This window comes from Acanthopagrus latus, chromosome 23 (genome assembly GCF_904848185.1).
Source record: "Acanthopagrus latus isolate v.2019 chromosome 23, fAcaLat1.1, whole genome shotgun sequence".
NCBI classification, from domain to species: domain Eukaryota; kingdom Metazoa; phylum Chordata; class Actinopteri; order Spariformes; family Sparidae; genus Acanthopagrus; species Acanthopagrus latus.
In genome coordinates this window covers 10,217,780-10,227,788 of record NC_051061.1, presented here as the reverse complement: position 1 = coordinate 10,227,788, position 10,009 = coordinate 10,217,780, and the positions used below count along the sequence as shown (strand labels likewise).

General features: G+C 39.0%; 2 gene segments (V, D, J or C); both read right to left on the bottom strand.

Annotated features, from left to right (window-relative positions):
- Positions 1 to 2,435: 2,435 nt before the first annotated feature.
- On the bottom strand, positions 2,436 to 7,730 carry LOC119013785. The segment is given in 4 exon segments: positions 2,436 to 2,544; positions 3,280 to 3,308; positions 7,225 to 7,538; positions 7,635 to 7,730. Coding segments are annotated over 4 exon segments (495 nt in total).
- A 455-nt stretch (positions 7,731 to 8,185) lies between these two features.
- On the bottom strand, positions 8,186 to 8,971 carry LOC119014018. The segment is given in 2 exon segments: positions 8,186 to 8,656; positions 8,758 to 8,971. Coding segments are annotated over 2 exon segments (351 nt in total).
- Between the last annotated feature and the right edge of the window lie 1,038 nt (positions 8,972 to 10,009).

Here is a 10,009-nt window from a genome sequence, read left to right as displayed (position 1 = left end):
TCTCTGACCTCAGTGTTTCAAATATATCTCAATCTGTCACAAGTTACTGATGGTGTATTTATAAGAGGAGAGTTTGCATAGACCTCCTCTACAGGTTTAAAGAGGGAACATGTGACACACACGCATTTTCATAAGCAGAGTCACAGCAGACACTGTAGAAAAACAAAAAAAATCCCAGCAACTCATTTCTGGACTTCATGAAAAATAATAATTGTTCTAAATGACAATATTTAATTGAAGATGTAAAACTTTTGTCAGCTTTTCCAAAGTACAACAGTGAAAATTGGATCTCATCTCTTTATTTGTGAAGAAATACAGCTACTGTTGAAGTTGCTAAGTTATGACGTGTGAAGTTTTTTTTTTTTTTTTTCAAGGCTTTGCAATACATGAAAATGATTTAATTAAATGTGTCACACAATCTTCTATTGAGGTAAATGTACCTTTCTAGTCTCTTCTATACTGATGTCGACTGCAGGGGAAGTCTATTTAGATTCAACATTAAAATTCTCAACTCTTCTTCTGTCTACCAGAAACACAAAAAAATGACTTAGCAGATAGCATGAAGATACATTTTTAGCAACTCATCAGACAGTAATGGTTATATTAATGTTTGCATTTTACAACAAGTGTGTGCTTGAGTCACATGGTCTCTGGGTATTTGTGCAGGTCTGTTGGTGGTTTGTATCACTGTGGGCCGACGTACACAGTAATAAACAGCTGTGTCCTCAGGCTGCAGATTCTGTCCTGTTAGAGTCACTGTTCTAGCAGAAGTGTCTCTGCTGTAGCTGAACTTGTTCTTCAGAGCATTATTTTGAACAAGGCTACCACCACCCCACATATGGAAAATCCAGTCCATTGGTTTTCCTTCACACTGTCTGATCCAACCTGTTGCATAGCTGCCATCAGTCAAAGAATAACCAGAGACCTGACAGGTGATGGTCAAAGACTGTCCAGGCTGCACAACCTTTGAGTCTGGCTGGATGAGATCAATACTGTTCACACCTGTGGAAACACAAATCAACATTATCTCCATCATCCATCTGACTATTCAGTCTGTCTAATGTGTTTATTAGTGTGAATCCACTGAAAGCTCCTCACAGGATCCAGCAGCCAGCAGCAGCAGCAGAGCTACAGAGAACATGGTTGGTATTGAAGGTGATCTGATGGGAGCTTCTCTTCTTCTGCTGCAGCTGACAGCATGATATCAAGTCTTTATAGCAGACTGTGAGGAAGTTCACTTTGCATAGAGAAGGACACTGACAGGATATAAAAGGAGCATCAACTCTCCTGTCGGTCACAGATTGTGTCGTGAACATTCATTTTAACACACGTTATAGAATGTGTTTATTTCAACTATTATAATTGTATTGTTTCCCATAAAAAGTATCAAGAAAGACAAGTGACAAACACATTTACATTTTAAAAAAAAATTATATGAACATATATTAATTCCTGTTAGACAAACAATTCTATTGTTGCATAAGAACTAAGATAGGATGTAGGTTTTCCCTCTTTCTTGAAAATTTTTTTTCTGAATGTGAGATGCAATAAGTAAAGTTTTGACTTGTTTGGAGTGAGTTCTTGTACAGCATTGCTCCTTCCTGACTGGTTCGGTTTTCCAACACTGCAGCTCTGATACTATCTCCAGAGGTGTATCAGTGCTGGAGTGAAATTTCTCCCCTCTCAGCCTCTGAGACATTCACACACAGAGGCGGAGGTGGAGAATAGGTGCAGGAGCCCCGCATCATAATGGCAGTGTGAATGTAGCTACTGTGGCACACAAGCACAATGATAAACAGCAGAAGCCAGCTGTGTCTGTCCTTATACAGTATGTATGTCAGTCTCTGTCCTTCACTCACACACACCTCTGGACAAAACAAGAATGACATCATTTTATGTTATCCATTTTAAGATTTTTATTGTGATGTGTTTAATTATGCGTTATTTAACAGTGATGTTTATTCACACACCAGTGGTCCATCCATATACTGGATATATCATGTAAATGTTCAAACATATTCTATATATGTAACACTGAGAAACAGGAAGTCACAAACCACAACATCAGCTGTTGTTTTCATATGATGCATGTATGTATGTGTGAGTGTTTAGAGTCACTGTCATACTCTCCTTAGTTAGTGTCATCTGACTTCATATGTTCTGCTGCCACCTGTAGGTCTTTGGAAACAAAAGTTCTGTGGAGTTTTTGTAAAGCTTCTCTGCTTCCTTTAACCAGTGTGTGTGTTTGGCACAGTAATACACAGCAGAGTCCTCTGGCTTTAAGTTGGACAGTCTCAGATACACCATGCTGCTGCTATCATCTCTACTGATTTCTGCACGTCCTCGCACACTGCTGGCATATGTGTTTTTACTGGCATCAGTCCAGTCTTCACCGATCCATTCCAGTCCTTTTCCTGCAGGTTGTCTGATCCAGCTCATACCACAATGTGAAGCCAGATCCCCTGCAGGACAGACTGAGAGTCTCCCCAGGCCTTTTCACTACTGAACTGGAAGGAATGGACTCCATACTCTGACCTGAACAACCTGATGAGATGAAAGAAGAGAGGAGCCACAGAAGAAAGTGAGACAGTCATCTGGGAAGTTTTCTGCTGTCACTGACTGACCATCAGTCCATGTTGTGTGATAAAAGATAAAACAGCAAGAAGCAGGAGAACTCACAGGACAGAGAGAGAGCAACCAGCAGAAGAGTGAGTGTGTTCATCATCCTGAGGCTGGAGATGTGACCTCTGATGCTCCACACAAAGTACAAGAGCAGTCAGCAGGACAGAAGTACACTGCACAGACTGAAGATTTGCATCAGGGCATCATGAGGAGGGAGTGGCTCATGTACAAGGAAGTATGTACGAATAAGCTTTGTTTTTCAAAATCAAGATATGTATATCTAATTTTATGATTGCTACATGTATATTTTTCTGAAATATTCTCTAATCAAAAACTAGATCTTTTCACAAAGTATTTACTGTAAATGTTTTGTAACATGTTCTTGGAGACTGCTTGAAGTGAGAACAGTGTTCATGTGAGAGAATTGTGGTGAAGATGAGTACTGCAGGTTTTGGTACATCAACTCATCATGCAGGTTTGTGTACCTTATATGCATTGCACACGTACAAGCACATACAATTTGATTTCTTGAACTATCACTATATTTGTGATCAAATTTGGACAGTAAATTACTAGTTAGACAAGTAATAAGATATTTGATAAGAAGTGTAAAATGGGGCAGAAATGCTTTGATAATAATAGTACAAAGGAAAGTACGGTGGCCCTGAGAGCTCACAGCACTGCAACTTAAGACAACACATGCAAAAAGAAAAAACACAAGCACATTAAGAAAAATTCATCAAGTTTTCAACACATGCACAGCATTTAGAAAATGTTCTGCAAAGACCACAACACAACGGAAGTGTTTCCAGAGGACACTTAAATGTGATGCACACGTCCGGACACGCTTGTTGTTGACGCTGATTTCATATAACATACAATATAATATAATATTAGCCTATATCAGTGATCTGCTGTTAAACTATCGCTAAGTACAAGCAAACGATAGTTTAACAGCAGATCACTGCAGTAGGATAATATCATAATCATGCAATCACAATGTTAAAATAAATCAAAAATACTTACTTTTTATCTCATTTTCCAACACCACTGACGGAAAAAGAACCTTAATGGAGCTGTGCATCACTATTAAGTGTCCTTTGAAAATACTTACATTGTTTTGCGGTCTATTTGCAGTGCGGTTTTCTAATGTGTTGCGTTGTGGTCTTTGCAGCATGTTCTCTAAATGCTGCGCATGTGTTGTCAAATTGATGAAGATGTTTTCTTAATTTGCTTGTGTTTCGTCTTTTTGCATGTGTTCTCTTAAGTTGCAGTGCTGTGAGCGCTCAGGGCCACCGTAGGAAAACTCCTTGAACAGGACTTTTACTCTCGTAACATGCAGTATATATTTTGAAAGTTGTAAAATGTTTTAATTTTAGAACTTTGTCTGGGAGATCTTTGCAACTAAACAAGATTCTTTTCATGACTTTTGTGTGACAAATTTGCAACTGGATTAAACATTTAACATTTCAATTGAGATGAAAAAAGAATTCAATGTTGAGTCACAACTCTGAACTTTCATGACTGACAGTCAGTCACAACAATGTGATACTGAGACACGTGAATGTTTCCAGTGGTGGTAAATAGAGGAAGTTGTTTTTGTATGACTCTCCTGTTATTGTCTCTCACTGTGGGTCTTCTGGCACAGTAATACACAGCAGTGTCTTCAGGCTGCATATTCTGTCCATTTAGAGTAACTCTGTTGCTGGAAGAGTCTAAATTGACAGTGAACTTGTTCTTTAGTGAATCTTTGACATCTGTGTCATCACTCATCCACTCCAGTCCTTTCCCTGCAGGCTGTCTGATCCAAGCTGTGAAGTGGCTGCTGACAGAATAAGAGACCTGACAGGTGATGGTCAGACGTTGACCTGGCTGCACAGTCACAGAGGCTGGCTGTGTCAACTGTTCACACTTCACACCTGTTGAAAAAACAAAATGTTTTGTAACAAATCATCAAGGTAAACTAGAAAATAAGAATTGTTGACTTTGACAAATCCAGAGAGACTCACATCCAGCTGCCAACAGCAGCAGCAGAGCTACAGAAAACATGGTTGATGTTGAAACTGATGTGCTGTGAACTCCACTGACAGCCTGATGGGAAGTTTTTATAGCTGAGTAACAAGGAAGCTCACTGAGTTTGCATAGAATCAAACATATGAAGCATCAATGTTGGTCTGACTGGAGCCAATAGAAGAGTCTGTTGACTGTTATTATATCTGCAGAGTGAAAACATGCCTGGAAATCACCTCTGCTTTACACATGATATTTACATTTCATTACACACTCAACTGGAACATTTTGAAAATGTCCCTTTTTTTACAGAAATGAAACAACTGTAAATGATTATCACAACTCTTCTTACTGTGAATATTACATGAACCATAGATAACGGAAAACATGGTGTTTAAAATCAGCATTACAGTATAAATGATTATGTGTCATGGAAACAAAAGGAAAAACCACCAAGAATGTAGCTTTCTATAAGACATGTTTACAGTGTGTTCAGCATGTTTTCAAATCATTAAAACACTTTAAATATGATGTGAGCTGTTTTCCTGAGAGAATGTATTTACTGTCAGCACCTCCTACATCACATTTAGGATGAACTTCAAATGTAAGAACAGCTTGTTGTTATTGCAGCATTTGATCACTTAGTGTTCTTCCTGTATTTGCAGCAAAGTGACAGCAGACAGCATCATGTAAACAGTATGAAAACTTCTGTCTGATGCTGCTGGTTGGCATGAAAGAGTTTTAATCATTTAAGTGTCAGCAGATGTTTGAAGACATACAGAGAAACTTGGAGCCTCGAGAGGAAAACAGCTGCTCAGGAACTGAAACCTGTGAGACAAAATGCAAAAACTACATCTGAGTGTTGAGAGTCAGTCAGTTAATATTAATGAGAACACAGAGTCTCCTTTAAGTAACAGAGGAGAGACAAACTTGTCACTGACTGCCCTCTAGTGATTTTATGAAAGAAACTGTAACATTGTTTTTCACCTTCAAATTATGACTCATTTAGATTGCACAAATTTTAGAGACATTATTGTCTCTTACTTTGTAGAAATGTTTAATTTTGTAGCTTTTTTTCAATGAGCACACTGTTGTTCTGTCTTTGGTATCATCATCATTTATCATCACATGAACTTTATTTTTTGCTTTTTTTGATTTATGTTTCATTTAATGTTTACTATAAGTATTTCTCAGGAAAATATTTAAAATTATGATATCATTATGTATGATATAACATATTTCATGCTTTGGCTCCTCCAGACCAGTAAAATGAGTTATGAAGGTTTTTGCACAGCTGCTCAACCAACTCCAGTCACTGTGGCTCTCGAGCACAATAATAAACAGCAGAATCTTCAGTCTTCAGACTGCTCATCTGCAGATACACCTGCTGTCTGCTGTTGTCTCTGGAGATGGTAAACCGGCCTTTGACTGACTCAGAGTAGTAGATGTAGCTACTGCCACCACTGTTGATATAGACATAGGCAATCCACTCCAGTCCTTTTCCAGGAGCCTGTCTGATCCAGCTCATCCCATAGTCACTGAATGTGAATCCAGATGCTGTACAGGTCAATCTGTGAGATTCTCCAGGCCTTTTAACCACTGGTTCAGATTCTGTCAGAGTCTGACCATCAACACCTGTTGAGACAACAAATATGTGCATGTCATTGGCTTGGCAGCATAAATAAATGTTATCTACAATTAAGAGATTTGTAGATGTTCACCTGCCCAGCAGACAGTTAACAGCAGCAGTCCTGTCCTATAGTCCATCATGTTAAACTGTGTGTCCACTGTTCTCTGTCATCCTCTCTGCAGTCAGATAAGTAGAGGAGGAAGACATCTGAATTTTGCATTGACTCCTCCTCACAGGGAGGAAACTGTTCCCACATTTCTTTGAAGTAAACTTCACATTTACAAATGACATTTATTAAAATCAGTTCAAGTGTAATTTGTCTCAGCATCATGATTTCTCATTACTCCCCGTAAGTATATTGGACAGATGAGGTCAATGATCTACTGTTCAGTACCTCTCAGTAATCAAAGAATATCCAAAAGACAATGTAGAAAAAAGTCCTGTCAACTAATTTCAGGACTGAGTGTTTCATTTAAAATAACAACTGTTCCAAGTGACAATCTTGAACTGAAGATGTAAAATTTTAGAATTTTTTTCAGCTTTTCCAAAGTACAACTGGGAAAATTGGATCTCATGTGTGTTTTTGTGAAGAAATACAACTACTGTTAAAGTTGTTAAGTTATGAAAAGCTTTTTTGAATTTTTTCAAGGCATTGCAATACATTAAAATGAATTAATTAAATGTCTCACACAATCTTCTATTGAGGGAAATTTAAGTTTCTAGTCTCTTCTATACTGATGTCGACTGCAGGGGAAGTCTATTTAGATTCAACATTAAAATTCTCAACTCTTCTTCTGTCTACCAGAAACACAAAAAAATGACTTAGCAGATAGCATGAAGATACATTTTTAGCAATTCATCAGACAGTAACGGCTGTATTGATGTTTGCATTTTAAACTTGTGTGTGCTTGAGTCACAGGGTCTCTGGGTATTTGTGCAGGTCTGTTGGTGGTTTGTATCACTGTGGGCACACGTACACAGTAATAAACAGCTGTGTCCTCAGGCTGCAGATTCTGTCCTGTTAGAGTCACTGTGCTAGCAGAAGTGTCTCTGCTGTAGCCGAACTTGTTCTTCAGAGCATTATTTTGATAAAAGTTGCCACCACCCCACTGATGAGAAATCCAGTCCATTGGTTTTCCTTCACACTGTCTGATCCAACCTGTTGCATAGCTGTCATCAGTCAAAGAATAACCAGAGACCTGACAGGTGATGGTCAAAGACTGTCCAGGCTGCACAACCTTTGAGTCTGGCTGGATGAGATCAATACTGTTCACACCTGTGGAAACACAAATCAACATTATCTCCATCATCCATCTGACTATTCAGTCTTTCTAATGTGTTTATTAGTGTGAATCCACTGAAAGCTCCTCACAGGATCCAGCAGCCAGCAGCAGCAGCAGAGCTACAGAGAACATGGTTGATGTTGAAGCTGAACTGATGTGAGCTCTTCTGTCCTCACTGACACAAACTTCACGTCCTTATGAGGCGAAACACAGAAGGAGGCTAATTTACATACTGATGACAGTAAAGTCAGCTGACTTCAGCATATTTAACTCAATCAAAAGTGTAAACTAAATATTCAGGCTTTTCTCTTCATCTCATTAAAAGAGAGGATGGAACTTAAACCACTGACAAACTCACTTTGGATTGTTATGAACGCACCATGTTTTGTAGTTTGTAGACTCCATGAAGTTGGCTGAAGACTCCTCATTGATTAAAGCAAGTATAACTCAGGTAATGATCTTTTTTTTAAATAATACCTTATTGAAAAGAAATTTTCAGCATCTTCAACATGTAAGCTGAATTTATTTCATTACTTTATTATGTATAAAAATGTATAAAAGTGTTGCTTGTTTTTTAACTCTGTACAAAAATGCATCACACCTTATAAAATCCAAGTATTTAAGTTTCTGTCAAATTGAACTAAGATCCTCTCTCTTAAAATCTGCAGACTATTTTGCTCTTTACTGTAACAGTGAACTGGTGTTGAGATCAATAGTGGTCTGAGGGCTCCTCCTCTGGTGGCTTCATGTTACAAGTGTTCAGGCACTGAGGGGTTTTTGTTCAGATCTACTGATGGTTTGTGTTATTGTGGCTCTCTGGCACAGTAATCCACAGCAGTGTCTTCAGACTGCACATTCTGTCCATTTAGAGTCACTCTGTTGCTGGAAGAGTCCAAGCTGATACTGAACTTGTTCTTGAGGGAATCTTTGTAGTCTGTGCTGTATCCAACACGCACTCTCCCAATCCACTCCAGTCCTTTCCCTGCAGGCTGTCTGATCCAGTGTGTGCGATAGTCACTAACAGAATAAGAGACCTGACAGGTGATGGTCAGACGTTGACCTGGCTGCACAGTCACAGAGGCTGGCTGTGTCAACTGTTCACACTTCACACCTGTGGAGGAAATCATGTTGAATATTGAATGAGTGTAATAACAGTGAACGGTCAGTGTGCTGTGATCATACTGTCAGTGTCTCTGCCTCAGTGAGACTCACAGGATCCAGCAGCCAGCAGCAGCAGCAGAGCTACAGAGAACATGGTTGGTATTGAAGGTGATCTGATGGGAGCTTCTCTTCTTCTGCTGCAGCTGACAGCATGATATCAAGTCTTTATAGCAGACTGTGAGGAAGTTCACTTTGCATAGAGAAGGACAGGCTATAAAAGAAGATGTGACAATCCCATCACATCTTATCAAGAATCAGATTTGTGTCACCATCTGTATTATTCAGGGAATGAAGATGACATTTTATATACACTAGTGCCTTGCCTATAGGAAGCATGTATTCCATAGAAAAGTGAGAGGTTAAGCAGTTTTTTCATGGAAGGCCAAATGAGGTTGTGTTTGAAGGTGGGACGTCAGGGATATAATTAGCTGTTTTTGACTACTTTAGATTTTACCATTATATTTCACCTTAAAAACTATTTAGCTTGCCTTGTTTGGTGTCATCATTTTCAGGACAACCTCAAATGTGTGACTGTACAGTTATTTTTTTCATTTTGACATACTATATTAACAAAATGGACCTAAAATCACAAAATAGCATAAAATCAGAGTCAGAAGAAGTTAGATTTTTTACTGTGAAAATCACAAATATGTTTAATGAACCAATTACATTAGTTATAATGCAAATATAAATAGTTTTTTTGTTAAATTTGTGCATACATTTTTGAAATTTACACAGTTACATGTAACTATTTACATTTAAATGCAGGCAGTGCATCAGGCTCAGGGGTCCTCAGCTCATTCCTGCCTGTTCCTCATTCAGCAGTCTCCTCCTTGTTCTGACTCACAACACAAAAAAACGACTACACTACACACTAAACACTATGTAACACACTAACTATACACTCCAAACACGCTATATGTCACGTCCGTCGACTCAGAAGGTGGGCCGCGTGGGGATGGGCTAGCAGCTAGCTACACACGAACATCCACAGATTCAGATTCCACTTTGTTGTCCTCGGGATCTCCTCAGACCCGAACAGACTCGGTCCGGTCTCGTTTAGTCTCATTAATCCACAACAGTCAGTTCAGATGCACAGAACGGGACCGAACCGCCGGCAACATCCCGGTCCAGCTCGCGCAGCAGCAGGTCTAAATCCGCTTGTTTCTTAAGGTATGTCGTGGAAGTGAGCTCCGCAGTGTAAATTTGTAAAGCATTTATGAAATAATTTATTTACGGTATCATTGCAGTCCAAACAAATCCGACATTGCACACCCTTGAACCATGCAGCAGCCATGTTGAA